Raw genomic sequence first — 16,460 nt, forward strand, 5'->3', positions numbered from 1 at the left:
AAAAAGTATTTTGAGAAAAGAATCACTTCAATTTAATAATTTGATAAGCACCTCATAAATCTATTGTATCCAAGGAGGTTCTGCCTCATGGAGAAACAGGAAGTAAGATCTATAATTTTAATCTGGCTCCTTGTAAAAAAAAAAAAGGAGAGTGATAACCCGTCTGAAGGTGATATATGTAGAATACCCAAATTCCCAGTGATGGTGAGCTAAGAAAAGAGATACAGTGAAAGAACAAGGTGAACAACATGAACAAGTCTACTCTCAAAACTGTAAGAAGCAGTTCCATGTAACACGACAGGCAGTGTTTATGTGTTTGCTTGTGTAGGTGTTGTTTTGGGTGAAGAAGATAACTAAGAGAGATGGCAAAACAGGCCTATGCTGAGCACTTCAGAAAAAAGATGGAAATTCAGTCAATAGGCAATAGGAGTTGGGAAAGGACTGGAAGATGGACATGTGGTTCCTGAGAGCTCTGACACTCAAAGTGTGCTCTGAGGACTAACAGCATTAGTATCAGTAATTCTTCAAATCTCCTGTGAAGAATTTTAAACCCTTCCTGAGTCCTACAGAAACAGGATTTGCATTTCAACCAGACCATAGGTGATGGACATGCACAACAGTGTTTGGGAAGGACTGATCAGAGCTCTCTGCATGACAAAAGATGCCTGTGTGCTAAGCAGAGCAAACCACAAAGAAAATGTCTATGAATCAAAATATCATACATGAGTTCTGTATTGGGGCCTGAACTCCAGATCCTTAAGTTGGTATCTTCACTTATATGTGCAAATGGCATTTTAAACTTGTGATGTCTAACTCATAAATATCTTCCTTTCTTGCTGTTTCCTCTCTTCTTGCATAGAGACTTGCTCATAGGGCTATGAGCATAAGAGGAAGCAAGGTTGTGACAGAGGGGGAAGCCTTGTAGATAGTGTGATTGACACCTTAAAACAATGAGGCAGAGGAGTTTCTAGAGGTGATAGACAAAGGGAGAAACTAGCACTACTTGGAGACTTGTTCCAATAAACAAATAAATTACTTCAGTAAGCAAGTAAGTAAATATTTTGAGATAATGGGAGCCCAAACTCTCCCTGTCTGAAGTCACTTACAAACATGAAAACGGCAAAGACTAAAAGTAAGACAGAGGTGTTAGTTTGGAGTCAGAAATATTATTATGAATTCATGGGCTTTTCAATGTATACACAATAACAAAACAGCAATAGTTATAGATCTCTGTTCATGCATATATTTTTTAGTAAATATCTATGTATACATATATGTGTACCACAATTAGATGATAAAGGCTGACATTACCTGTGCAGGTTGCATTCTCAGGTGTGTTGCACTGAGTACTCAGCATCCTTTCATTCCTGAGCATCATGCAACACTCACTGGGATGGACCCTGCAGGGGGTCACACCATGAATTGCTCCAGATTAGAAGAAGACAAGAAAAGTGTGTTTCTGGAGAGATACTGACAGACAGGAAGCAGACACAGTAGCTCTCATTGCATCCTAGCAACAGATTTGAGTAGCCATGATTGGATCCTGGCAAAGAAAGGCTTATTGACTGGAGATTAAAGATGATGTTGCATTCTCCTGGATTGGAGTTTGTAGTAGGAAGTATTTGGGGTGAAAGGGCATGATGGCAGAAGAAACTACATGGGAAGTAGCAGAGAGAAAAGGAGGGGCTACAGATATAGTGAAATGTAACAGAGGGAAATCCAGGTAAGAAAAGTAGAATTTCATTTGTATTATTCTTGGATATTTCCTTTCAGTTTGAAATATGTTTCTGTATTTTTAAAGATGATGTATAAATCTCAACTATTGAAAAATTTCCTATAAACATCCATTCACATTTTTCCTTCTTTATAAAAAGAAATGCATTTGTCTACTTTCATTCTTCCACTTTTTGAAGCCTCAAATGTCAGCAGTCATTGTCTCAATCCTCCCATGACAGGTGGAAATCCTGAGCTGATCCTGTTGGTTCCCTTGAAAACAGATCTAGAATCCACCCTCTGCTCACCAGGACCATCCTTGTCGAAGCTTCATCATCTTTCATCAGCTCCTTCACTGGATCTTTCCTCATCCTTGCCTAACTGCAGTCTTCCCACAGCCATTGTTGTACTCCAAAACTCTCAAAAACCTCCCCATTTCCTCTAGTGACAGGAAAAGCCATACTTCTTACATGAGCTCTGCCACCAGCCCAACTCCACTTAACATCCGAATCCACCTGTGAAGGGCTAAACTGGGTCCTCCCCAAACTCAGATATTGAAGCCCTATCCCCCAGGGCCTCTGAATGTGGCCACATTGAACATAGTGCTTTCAAAGAGGTCTTTTTAAATTTAAATGAGGTATTGATGGTTCTCATCTGACTATGTCCAGTTAGGAGTTGATTAAGACACAGACATACAAAGGGAGAAGGTGACCATCTGCAGCCAATGAGAGGCCAATGAAGAAACAACCCACAACATACAATTTTTCGAATTTCTGCATTCAGAGTCATGACAAAATTAAGTTTTGTGTTTAAGCCTACAGTCTGTGGTATTGTTGTGACAGTTCACCAAATATCACTCCTCATAGTCTCTGGGTCTGTCCCTCTGGCCTTGCTGGTCTTCCCCACACATCAGACATGCTGTGCTTCAGAGCAACTTGGCTGCCTTTTCTAACCCGAACTCTCTTCTGATTTATAGCACATCTCACTCATTCTCTCCCAGCATATGTGTCACATGATTGTGGCCTTTTCTGATCCTTCTAATTAAAAAGCTCCCTGCCTTCACCTTAGCCTTCCTTTCCTATATTCTTGCTTCATCTTTCTTGAACCACTTCTTGTTTATTGACTGTATCCTGCTAACGAAGAAGAAACATTTTTTTAAAAAACCTTCTAAATCTCCTGTACCAGAAATACTAGTAAAATAGAAGTGATCAAAGAGTAAATGAATGAAATAAAATGTTGCCATACTTTTTACCTTTTTAGAAGTGTAAAGACATCATTAGTTGTTCTCCCATCTAAGCCAGTTGTGGGTTCATCCAGGAACAAGATGAGAGGATCAAGAATCAGCTCCATTCCTATACTAGTCTTTTTTCTTTCTCCTTTAGATTCCACCTGAAACATGAATTATTATCATGTTCAAGAATTTCCAAGGTCTCTGCTATTTGGTGAATTAACCAGTACCATTCCTGTTAGAGACCCTTTATTTCATTTTCCTCATTATTCTGGACAGGAAATAAATGACATCTGGGGGAAAAAATGTTTATCTCTAACCCCATGTGTAAGCTAAGCCTCAGTGCAGAGTAGTCACCTGATTTGAATCCCATTCTTTTAATAGTCCTGAACATGCCTTGACAGTCAAATATTTTAAGAGAGTAAGTTAAAACACTAAAACACCAAACCAAAACAACAACAACAACAACAACAACAAAAAAAAAAAACAAAAAAACTATGATGTAGGGAAATATATTTAATAAAGGAGAGCCTGGCACAGTGTAGTATGCCTGTAATCCCAGTGGCTAGGGAGGCTTAGGAAAGATGTTCTCAAGTACAAAGCCAGCCTTAGCAACTTAATGAGGCCCTAAGCTACTTAACAAGAACCAATCTCTAAATAAAATATAAAAAGAGCTGAAGATGTGGCTCAGTGTTTAAGCATCCTTGGTACCAAAACAAAACAAAACAAAACAACAACAACAAAAAAATAAAATAAAATAAAATAAAACAACAACAAAAAAAAAAAGAAAAAGAAAAAGAAAAAAAACTACTTACAATGATCTTTTAGTGTATTCTGAACATCTCATACAGACACACCACATCTACAAAATATCCTAACTGGACTGAAATGAAGATTCACCTTGGAGCTAGGAGCATATAATTTCCAACATACCATATTAGCATCTTTTAAATTTCATATTTTTCCCCAAATTGATTTTTTCTATATGTAACTTACCTCAGAATTGCTCACTCATCTTTTCAGAAAAATCCAGAACAAGGGGATATTTCACAAGGCAAGTGGCACAATATTTGCAGCCAGTAAATGTGTGGGGAGGGGATAAAGAAGATTTAGGGGAGGTAGGAAGTAGAAAACACACAATCCTTGAATGGTTTCTATAAAGAACTGATCTTTAAAAGACATTTGGGTACCTGATCAAAGTATTATATAAATGTATAAGTATGGCACAATGAAATATATTATTTTATATAATTATTATAAGCAGATAAAAAGGTTTTTGGGAACAATTAGGGACATATTAATAAATATAAACATGTAACAGCTCATAATATAGAGACCTTGTTCCATTTGTTCGATAATGGTATCAGTAAGGTAAGATATATGCTCATTTCCTTAGGTTATTGTGGGAGAAAGGGAATACAAATGACCATTGAAGGGAATAGAGGCAGTAATTCATTGTTAGGTTATCCATCATATCATTTGAGTAATCAGACTATTTGTCTACATTTTTGTTATGTTAAAATATCATAAAGAGCTAAAAAATAAATTACTTAAATCAATGAGATTATATGATTCTAAGAAGCCAACAATTAATTACCTTTGTACATTTCCCCTGGAAATCCAAGAAAGCAACACACTAAAGTGCCTGCTTGGAACTAAGTAAGAGTAAAAAAAAAGTGTCTTCCTAGAAAGATAAAATCATTTAAAAAGCAGCCCCAATCACTCAACAACAACCAAAGGGGGTGAAAGGTGGCTCCTGTGCCATCGTAACTCAGGAGAGATCCACGGGAAAAAAAAAAAAATGATGTTTATCTGCTACCTGTCCAAGCCCCATTGATATCCCAACCAAAATTTAACAAGATTTTCCTTCACCTTGGCATGGTTTACTATGAATAACTCTAACATCAACTTTGATCATTTACATAACTCTTTAGCATGAATGTTTTAACCCCAATAGCCAACATTGTACCTTCAATCCATTTGAATATACTTCATCTAATGGTTTAAAGTAGTATAAGAATAAATCTTCTTATCTTTGTTTTCATATCTCTAGTTTATACTTGTTCCTCTTACCCCTGATTCATTCTCTTGCATTATCTGCTACTACCTCACATACCCACTATTCATCAATTTTACCTTTGTACCTTAGTGCAAATTATCTTTTCTCTCTCCCTTAATTTTTCTCTTTTCCAATCCTTTAGGGCCTATATTCCCCAATTCCCCACCAATCCCTTATTTATGGTTACAGTAATTGTACTAAATTTAATAACCATTATTGGAGCTATTCCAGAACACTTTTAAAGGTTTACATATGTATTTGGGAAACTGTGGAGAAAAATAGCAACAAGCTTTTCTTTCTTATAAGGTTGAATAATACAAGCCTTGGCTCTGGAGTGGTTATAGTAAATAGGGTTCAGTGGCATCCTTGAAACTGGAGCTGATATTAGGATCAGCAGAGGTCACACATTGACAAAAAAAATTAGCATCTGAATAGGAAATTATGCCTGGGCTCTTAAGAAAAAAAAAACTCATAAGTAGTCATTCTCTTAAAAAAGAAGTGAGAACTATACAAAGAGATGTACAGGCATAGAAATGCTATGAAAAAAATACAAGAAAAAACATCATCCCAAAGTCCCTAATATTTCAACAACGGACTCCATAGATACTACCACACAGAATATGTCAGAAAAAAAATTAGAAAATTAAAAGATAAAATATTCTATAACCTAAAAAGGTATAAAGTGAAATCAGAGAAAAATACAGAAAGTGAAAGATTACTGCAATAAAAATAAAGAAATTGTAAAAGGGATCCAAATAAGAATCCTAGAAGTGAAAGACTTAGAAAACAAACTAAAAGCTCAATGGAAAGCAACATGAATGGATTATATCACTTTGAAGATAAATCTTTAGGTCTTGAAAACAAAACATATAATCTAGAATAAAAATTGCATAAAGAAAAGATGTTAAGAATGAATAGAAAATTCAATGTTAAGATGTTAAGAATAAATAGAATATTCAAAAAATATGCGATATCACTAAAACACCAAATTTAGTATTTATTGGGAGAGATGAAGGCTCTGAAATATAAGCTAAAGGCATGCACAATTTTTTCAATGAAATGATATTAGAAAATTTTCCAACCCTTAGGAATGAGAGAGAAATTCAAATCAAAGAAACATATAGGAATCCATGTATACAAAATCACAATAGATTCACACCAAGAAACATTATAATGAAAATGCCTAGCATATAGAGTAAGGATAGCATTGTAAAAGCTACAATAAAAAAGGGCTGGTCTCATTTAGAACTAAATCAAAACAGATTTCAACTGATTTCTCAAGTCAGAATCTAAAATCCAGGAGATTTTGGACTACTATAAACAAGGTTCTGAAAGAAAATGGTGTCAATCAAGAATTTCTATACTCAGCATAATAAAGCTTCAGAATTAAAGATGAAATAAAAATATTTCATGAAAAACAGAAACAAAAGAATTCATAACTAGTAAGCCTGCATTATAAGACATATTCAATGAAATTTTCCATAAAGAAGAAATGAAGAGTGAAAATGAAAAGAAACATAGGAATGAAGTCCCTGAAATCAAAGTCAATTAAAGGAAAACAAGTCTGCTTTAAACATTAGAAATAGATCAAATGTTTAGAATTATAAACCATCTCTCAATAACAACATTGAATGTAAATAGTCTAAAATCTTCAATCAAATGACAGATTGGCAGACTACATTAAAGAACAAGACCCAACAATAGTTGTCTGCAAGAGACTCACCTCAGAGGCAAATATATCCATAGACATAAGGTAAAAAAAATGGGAAAAGCTATATCATTAAAGTATAACCATGAACAATCAACCATAACTATTCTAATATCAGATAAAGTAGATGTTAAGACAAAATTAATCAGAAAAGACAAAGAAAGTTACTTCATACTACTAAAGGGAATCATATATCAACAAGATAATGATTAAAAAGATCAATGCCTCAAACAACAGAGCACTTAAATACCTGAAACAAACCCTTAGCAATATTAAGAATCAAATTGACCAAAATACAATGACACTGAGTGACTTTAAATTTCCTCTTTCAACACTGGATAGATCAACCAAACATAAGATTCTAGTTCTGTAGAGAACTAAAAAATACCATTAATACATGAACTTACAAGACATCAACAGAATATTTTATCCATCAATGACTGAATTCACTTTTCTCACTAGAGCACATGGGAAATTTTCTGAAACAGACCACCTTTTCAGTCACAAACCAAATCTTTGCAAATACAATAAAATAGACATAATATTTTGAATTCCATAATAACACAACAGAATGAATTGGAAATCAACAATAAGGTAAAAAGCAGAAACCACTCCAACACCAGCAGATTAAATAATACACATTTTGAAGATGAATGGATAGAAAAATAACTCGGGGGAAAAATTAAAAATTTGAGAAGTAAATGAGAAGAATGATAAAATGTATCAAATTCTCTGTGACGGTATGAAGTCAGCTCTAAAAGGAATGTTCATAGCATTGAGCTAATACATTAACAGAATAGAAAGGTAACAAATAAATAATCTAAAATTACATCTCAAGCCCCTAGGAAAACAAGAAACAACAAACCAATGTCCAAATCATTAGACGATAGGACATAATTAAAGTCAGAGCAGAAACCAATAAAATTGTGAATTCAAAAATTTTCAAAAGATCAATGAAACAGAGTTGGTTTTGGAAAGGATAAATGTTTAGCTAAACTAACTAAATTAAAAGGGGAAAAACGCAAATAAGATTTGAGATGGAAAAGGAAATATCAACCTATATGCTACTGAATCCATAGAATCATCAGAAACTATTTTGAAAATTTCTACTCCAATAAACTATAAAATCTTAAAGATATTAACATATACCTTTTATAATGTTGAGATAATTTTTTTTCTATCTGTAGTTATATGTGAGCAACCTAAGGCCAACATTATATTAAATGAAGTGAATCTGAAAGCATTTCCTCTATAAACAGAAACAAAACATGCCCTCTTTTCCCACTCCTATTCAACATAGACCTTGAAATTCAAACCAGAGCAATCAGGCAAGAGAAGGAAATTGAAGACATGCAAATATGAAAGAAGAGCTCAAATTATCTCTGTTTAATACGTCATAATCCTATATTTAGAAGACCCAAATAACTCTAGCAGAAGACTTCAAGAGCTCATATATGAATTCAGCAAAATAGCAGGATACAAATCAGCATCCATGAATTAACCATATTCCTATAATCCAATGATAAATTGGCTAAAAAAGCAATTAGGAAAACAACCCATTCACATTAGCTTCCAAAATCAATCTGAATAAAGAGACAAAAGAAACTCTACAATGAAAACTACAGAACACTAAAGAAAGAAATTGAAGAAGATCCCAGAAAAATGAGAAATTATACCCTATTTGATTCAAAGGTATGATATGTCAAAAAAAAAAAAAGAAAGAAAAGAAAATGGAAAGACCTTCCATGTTCTTGGATAAGCAAAACTAATATTGTCAAAATGGCCATTCTACCAAAAGCACTGTTCAGATTCACTGCAATTCTCATCAAAATTTCACTGACACTCTTCAAAGAATTATAAAAGGCAGTTATAAAATTCATTTGGAAAAATAAGAGACCCAGAATAGCCCAAGAAATCCTGAGAGAGAAAAGCAAAGCAGGAGGTATATATATTGGACCTTAAATAATACTTCAGAGCTATAGTAACAAAAACAGCATGTTACATGCACCAAAACATCTCACTCACAACCTGCATGGGGAGGGAGTGGGTAACTATGAGAGGTGTGGACCAGCTGGAAATAAAAGCTAGGAAAGTAATATAAAAGAAATAAAAACAAGAAGTAAGAATTATATATATTTTCTAAGTGTGGCTGTGATGGGTGGAACACACCTGATGTGGTCTTACCCTAATAAAGAGAAAAACCTGTGCTTACTTTATGTATAGTGGTAAAGACCAAAGGGCATAATAAGTAATTTCATCAGGAAAAACAGTATAAGTGTGGGTGGGAAACAGGTTGTTTAGTGCTTACATGGTTACTCCCACCTCCTGAGGGCTGTGTTTGATCCTATGGCTGTGAGCTAAGGCAGGGCACCAGCATGATCTGGGCTTTCCCGAACCAAGGAATTTCACCCAGGAGTTCCCAGAAAAGCAGCTTCCCTGCCTTATGCTGGCTCAAACAAACACAAAATTTATCATAATTTATACATGGCTTCCAACAAAAACAGATATGAAGACCAATGGAATAGGAGAGACACAGACAAAGCCACAGAAATACAGTTATCCCATACTAGAAAAAGATGCCATGAACATATATTGGAAAAAAGACAATCTCTTCAACAAATGGCACCAAGAAGACTGGAAGTCCATAAGGAGTAGAATTAAATTTAGATCCTACCTCTTGCCCTGCTCATATCTCAATTCAAAGTGGATCAAAGACCTAGGTGTTAGATTAGAACCCCTTCACTTGCTAGAAGAAAATGTTGGCCCAGCACTCCAACATATTGGCACAGAAAACCTCTTTCTTATTAAGACTCCTAGAGCACAAGAAATAAACTCAACATCAATAAGTGGGATGGCATCAGATTTAAAAGTTTCTGTACAACCAAGAACTAAGAATTTGAAGAGAGAGCCTCAGAAAGGGAAAAAACATTTCTTACCTATTTCTCAGATAGGGCATTAATTTCCAGAAAATACAAATAACTGCCCCCCCAAAACACCAAATAAACAAATGAACCAACCATTACATGGGCAAAATAATTAAATAGACACTTCTTAAAAGAAATAATACATGAAAAAAATGTTCAATATCTGTAGCAATTAGGGAAATGCATATTAAAACTACATGGAGATTTCATCTCATTCTAGTCAGAAAGGTGATTATCAAGAATAAACATAACAATAAATGTTGGAAATAATATGGGGGAAAAGGTGCACTCATACATTGTTGCTGGAACTCCAAATTAGTTCAACCACTCTGGAGTATGGAGATTTCTCAATCAAACTAAGAATAGAACCACCATATATCTGCTATCTCACTCTTTGTTATATATATATATAAAAAATCCGAATATTACTGTGATGCACAGCAATGTTTATAGCAGTATGATTCACAATAGCCAAGTTATGGAATGAAACTGAAAGCCCAGCTCTTGCCCAGACAGAAACAGGGGAAACCTAAAAGGCAAAATTGCTAATACCTGGAAATCACTAATACCCTTTAACAATTAATGGGTATAGAAAAAATAGGATACATATAATGGAGTATTTCTCAGCTATAAAGAGAACAACTTTGTGTAATTGGCCAGTAAATGGATGGAGCTGGAGAATATCATGCTAAGTGAAACAAGCCAACCCCTAAAATAGACAAGGGTTGATTATTTTCTCTGATATGTGGAAGCTAATTCAGAATAAAGGATGAGGAGATAAAAATATAGAAAAATTCAGTGGAGTCCACAAAGTGGAATGAAATGAAGGGAGGGAAAATTAGATAAGTAAAGGCAATGGAATGAATCTGATCAAACATCTTTTTATGTACATATATGAATATATATATATATATATATATATATACACACACACACACACACACACACACACACAAGAAATAATGTTAAAAATACTGTAAGTAAATAGATCAGTAGAGGAATAGGAACAGAGGAGAGAATGAGGGGAAGAAAAGGGAAGTACCTGAGAATGAACCAGAACAAATTATATTTTCTGCTTTTATAATTATGTCAAAATGAATCCAGTGTTATATATAACTAAAAAAAATTTAAAAAAAGAATACTTGGATTCTTTTCATTTATGAAATCCAGAAGTATACCACAAAAAACATGTAACAATATTTCCTGGAGGAAGAGTTGAAGAAGAGCAGCTAAAAGAGGAAAAAGAAGAACAAGAAAAGTCAGTGCAAAGACATCAAACAACCTGTGTCTTGAACAATGGGGGTGGGAGGTCCATGGAAACCGCCATGTGAGGGGCTCTCTCCACATAGACCTACTCCTTTTTCAGGACTAGACCACAGGTAAGATTGTTCTCCACGTATTTCCCTCTTCTGACTATGTAACTAGTTACCTTTCTCATCACTACAGAAAGCAGCCAGTTTTGACACCATACACATTAGGAAACTTCTGAGCTCCTCTTTCCTGGTTATGACTCTTTCAGATTTTACACATTACCTTGGAATCTGCCACTTCTTCCAGATCTAACTCTTTAATGATGTTGTTGATCCTCTCCTTCTTTTCCTGTTTTGTCATAGTTGTTGGAAGCCTAAGAGCTGCTGAGAACCATAAGTTCTCTCTCACTGATAGTGTGTCCATCGCAACATCATCCTGAAGGCAAATGTGATTTCATTGAGAAACACTGAGTTTTTCTAAGACCATCACTTCTGTGTATGTAACTTAAAATATGAAAATAATAAAACCAGGGCTGTGGTTGTGGCTCAGTGTAGAGTGCTTGCCTAGCATGTGTGAGACATGGGGTTCGACTCTCAGTACCACGTATAAATAAATAAAATAAAGATTCATCAACAACTAAAAAAATAAATAAGTAAAATAAACCCAAAGGAAAGTTCTAGCTATTGTAAAGTTTCAACACTAAGGATTTCAGAAATTCTATACAGACAGCTTTAGAGCCCAAGGGAAGCTATTTGCATACTCAGGTGGAGCACACATAATTATGATGACTTCTAGACATTTACAAAATGCTTTCTATGAGGAGTTGCTAAAGTCATCCTTTAGGAGAAGAAGAGAGGTGAATGAAGAGCCAAAAAGACAGCAGTAGATGGTTTTGGAAATGATATAAAAAACTAGAATTGATACCACTGCCTAAAAGTCTATATTCCAGGTTCTTTCTGCCTCTCCTTTTGACTCCTACCTTAGTCTTAAAGGAGATTATGTAAATGTGGTATAAATAAAGTTGGTACTGAGCATCTTCAATTGGAAGCATGCAAAACTATAAGCCCAGTCTCTTGCACATACAGAAACAGGGGAAACCTAAAAGGCAAAATAACCAATACTTACCTGTACCACATACCCTGTATTATGTGGGAAATTGGAATCCTCAGGTACTTCATGTACCCAAACATCTCCAGATATACCACTTGCATCCTTCCTTGCAGCCAATATATCTAACAACCTATAAAAGGACACATATGTTCAGAGATTTATTCCTTCCTACAAAGGCCACATCTCTCACCTACTCAGAACCAAGATTCTGTTAAAGTTAAAAATTGAACTAGTCAAAAAATTCTATGGTTTAACATATGTGTGTGTTTGTGTATGTGCATGCACACATAGAAATTCTTAGCATCCTTTTCTTCATGTGCTATAAGACATTCCAAAATCATTAAAGCAAAATATTATTGGCTTATCCAGTATAGACTCCCAGTGACCCTCACCTTCAGTCCCAACCCAGGCAATAGTCTCCTTTATCTCTGATGCATGATCTCCCTGAGAACTTCAGTTCCTTCTGTTCACTTTTAACATTATTCCCTTATCTTCTTTCCACATTAGTTCATAATATGATGGACTGCTATATTGTGATCACTTCATCATTCCATGTTGTTAAAGCTGAATTTAATAAGACTTCCTGGTCCTTGGATTAAAATCATATGCTAGTCTAAATTGATTTTATCCATAGTACCTAGCATCAGACAGGAAATGCACAGAAAATTCACGTGATTTTTTTGTGGGATGGGGGCTGGGTACCAGGGATTGAATTCAGTAGTTCTTGACCTCTGGGTCACACTTGCAGTCATCTTTTGTATTTAATTTAGAGACAGCAACTCACTGAGTTGGTTAGCACCTCGCTTTTGCTGAGGATGGTTTGAACACATGATCCTCCTGCCTCATTCTTCCAAGCTGCTGGGATTACAGGAGTGCACCACCATGCACAACCAACACATGTGATTTTTTAAAAAGCATACTAAAATGCAGCCAAAAAGGCTTACTTACACCTTCTTTTGTACTCACAAAGTATTTCCTGAAACTGAGGGTCCCACAATGGCATTAAGGCCAGGGTTCATGATTCCACTGTAAACACAAAAATATACTGATTTAGTATTTTACTTTATAAAGAGTTCCATAGGTTTAGGGTCTATACTGAATGCATTTAGGAAAGGTTGATGAAATTGCAGATAGATAACAAGCACCAAATATTAATGTAAAATATCATTGATTACTAGAAGTCTAGTCAGGACCTATAAAAAATGTCTGAGATCCCTCAAATATCTTGAAACCCCTAATCTCTTTGGGGGAAATGACATATTTCATGTTCAGATCACAAAATAAGTAGCAATTTTTTTATGAATGATCTGCATTACTCTTACTCCTTTTAAAATATTTTCTAATCATGTTTAATGATCAGCCTCTTCAAATCCCCTCATCTGCATCCCAATCAAGTTAGACACCATTAATGAACACTGATCTGGAGATTGATTAGCAGTAGTGTTCTCACTTTTAAAATCTAGTCATAATGAAAATTAATATATCTTCAGTAGAAATCAAAGATTGGAGCAAAGTACTCCAGACTATATATAAAAAAAATCGCGTGTTCTTCACATTCAAGAAAAATATCTTACCAATTAAAAAAACCAGGGTAGATGATTCACTGCTTTAAGTATCTGATTAATTGACTGGAAAGTGTTCTGTGTGTATTGGGTGACATCCCTGTAGTATGGACATCCTTGTGAGATGCACAGTCAAAAAATAGATATAAGTATGCTTCAATCAAATTAAGTGTATTCCTGAGGGTAGTAAACAATCAGAGTAGAAGAGGGTGATTATGGCAGTGTTGACTTTGCTAAGACCCAGGAAGTGAATTTTAGGCTGATTATTATCCTAAACATAAGAGGTGAATCTACTAGGAAGAATTAGGTGGAGGACGAGAACTAAGGGCAGGGCTACTGCAGGAGCACAGGAGTGCACAAAGCAGTCTTGCTTCAGGCATTCAGAACTCTGGTGTGTATGCCAGTCTCTCTTTTGAATTGCTAGGCACATCAAGATGTGTTCTACAGTGGAATCAGTATCTATTCCAAGCACAGGATCAAAGCCAACAGCTATGTGCCCTCACATACTGATACCCAGGGCGGTTGATCCTATGATTTCATAGGTGTCATGAAATATGAAAGTCCCAGCGCAACTGCTCCACAGCACTCACATCTAGAATGATCTCATGTTTCTTGGCCTGTAGCATCTGATCTTTAACAAATGAAACCAGGGCTTCCAGAGGCTGAGATGATATGTATCATTCACTTTGTTTATTAACTGTGGAAATTCTGAATCACTGGACTATTGAGAGTGTGGTAAACTGGGATTCAGAAAATTCTTAATTCATTTGCTATCCTTCCTCCCCCAGTGTAAAGACACACAAATGACTGGGTATGTCTGGGGGTGTAGGTCAGTGCAAGTAGGGGTATTTAGCATGCATGAAGTCTTGAGTTCAATCATTAGCAATAACCTCAATTCACAATGCTTGGGCAAACTCTCAAAGTGTATTTGTCTACAGTTCTTAATGCATTTCCCTTATTAATATCTACCTAGAAACTGCTTCAGAAGTGATCAGGAAAAGCCTTTTTATTTCCTAAGTTTTCATTGCCTCTAAAATTTCCCATGTTTTTAAGATATGTAGTCAAAAAAAAGAGCAAGCCATCCTGAACGATTCAACCAGAAATACAAATGTGAATATAGTCAGGCAAAGCATTTCAAAAGTCCCTTTGTTTGGCTTTCTTTGACAGTAAATCCCAGTGTTACAGAAAACATCAGAATCCTAGAGACCCAAATGCCACAGTTACTATGTAGGGCACTGACTAGTTTCACATCCATTCAGGCAACACAATTATGTCATGTCTACTATGTATGTACAAGATACTATTTTAGGACATGGGATAGAGCTGAGAACAAATCCAGTAGATAAACAAATGGAAAAACAAAGTCCTAGCCCCCTGGAGTTCACACTCTAGTCAAGGGAATGAGCACCTACAGGTGGTCAACTATTTTCTATTTCCCAAACACCACGAGTAGACAGAGCCATGCTAATTTGTTTCAATAGAGTCTGGAGCTACACTCATGTCAAAAATTCAGTTATGTCCTTCACCTTTCCTGTTCTCCCCATCTTCACCTCCACCTTTCTCTCACCCCTCACAAGCCATTCACCTCTTATTTTCTGCTTTATAGCATATGCCTCCTTCTTAAAACTGTAAAACCTTGCCAAGAAGACTGTGTCTTTCTGTAACCTCGTCTCCCTCCTGCCCTTCTGCTGCACCCTGCACTACTATCAATTCAAGTTTCCATACTGGGTGGGAGGATATGGATAAAAGACAAACAGACACCCAAATAGAGAAAAAACTGGGACCTGGTAGATTACTGTACATTGATAGATAAATAGTGACCATGAGCAGGATCAGTAAATTCATTATATAGGTTTAAACAGCAAAAGGAATAATTGTGAGAAAGTTTCTTCAAAAAAAGCAAAACTGAAATTTTGAATATAAACAGCCCAATTAGAACTATCAGCTTACACCCCTAATTCTCTTCCCCCAGGCAGCTGGTATTTGAACCTAGGGCAGGAACTGATATTCCATGGATAGTATGAAATTTCCCTTTGAACAGGTTATCAATAAAGAAGCTCTGTAGTCTCAAATTGGCACCTTAGGCCCCTAGAGTTTCCAGGAGGGGCATTGTCTCTGAATCCGCACAGTTCAAAGATCATAATTCATTTACTACTCTTGACACCTTCCCCCGTTAGACATGGAACACTGAATCCCAAATACTGACTATACAACATGAAAAGACCTGAAGGATTCCTGTTGGATCTACTACACATTATGAGATCATGGTACACCCTTTGGTCTTGTTTTGTTTATAGTCAAAGGAGTTAAATGCCATTCTTGGGACATGGTCAACCCCTCTCTCTCTCTTTCTGTGTCTCTGTCTCTTTCTCTCTCTCTCTCTCTCTCTCTCTCTCTCTCTCTCTCTCTCTCTCTCTCTCTCTACCTACACACACACACACACACACACACACACACAAAGAGTTTTCACTTTCTGTATCTCCATGTGCCCTCCAATGGTGGATGAGGAGGTTCTGTATTGTCTTTGAATACTTCAATCACAGCAAAAAAAAAAAAATTACAGGGAAACTGCTATAGTTTTATAATTCTTCCATCAGACTAAAAGGTTTCTATGAATAGAGGGCATTTCTGCTACTAGCATCTTCAACAACACCAGACACCTACTATTATCCCTATTTGGTTGAATAAAAGAATATCCACCTTAGTTTATTGAGTACATAATTAACTTGCTGGAAGGGATAAGTGAGGTAAAATGAACACTCATACAGTGTGTGCTTTATAGTTGTTTAACTTGCACACATTCAAAGCAAGGTACCTTCTACCTCATTCATCAAAAAATTTGTAGGGAAAATTGGTTCATAATTACTATGTTTCACAAAATGCTTGTCAGCTTTTCAGTAATCAA

General features: G+C 35.7%; 1 protein-coding gene across 1 annotated transcript in view; it reads right to left on the reverse strand.

Annotated features, from left to right (window-relative positions):
* The window catches only part of LOC101968716 (broad substrate specificity ATP-binding cassette transporter ABCG2), a 126,070-nt gene extending 113,051 nt beyond the window's left edge, over positions 1–13,019 (reverse strand). Inside the window, exons 1-5 of the mRNA XM_078020728.1 lie at positions 12,960–13,019; positions 12,009–12,123; positions 11,161–11,318; positions 6,313–6,328; positions 2,966–3,102 (exon numbers count right to left, since the gene is read on the reverse strand). Coding sequence (XP_077876854.1) covers positions 2,966–3,102; positions 6,313–6,328; positions 11,161–11,318; positions 12,009–12,123; positions 12,960–13,012 — 479 coding nt within the window. The 5' untranslated portion in view covers positions 13,013–13,019. The remainder of the gene's footprint in view (positions 1–2,965; positions 3,103–6,312; positions 6,329–11,160; positions 11,319–12,008; positions 12,124–12,959) is intronic.
* Positions 13,020–16,460: the final 3,441 nt, after the last annotated feature.

This window comes from Ictidomys tridecemlineatus, chromosome 9 (assembly GCF_052094955.1).
Source record: "Ictidomys tridecemlineatus isolate mIctTri1 chromosome 9, mIctTri1.hap1, whole genome shotgun sequence".
NCBI lineage: Eukaryota > Metazoa > Chordata > Mammalia > Rodentia > Sciuridae > Ictidomys > Ictidomys tridecemlineatus.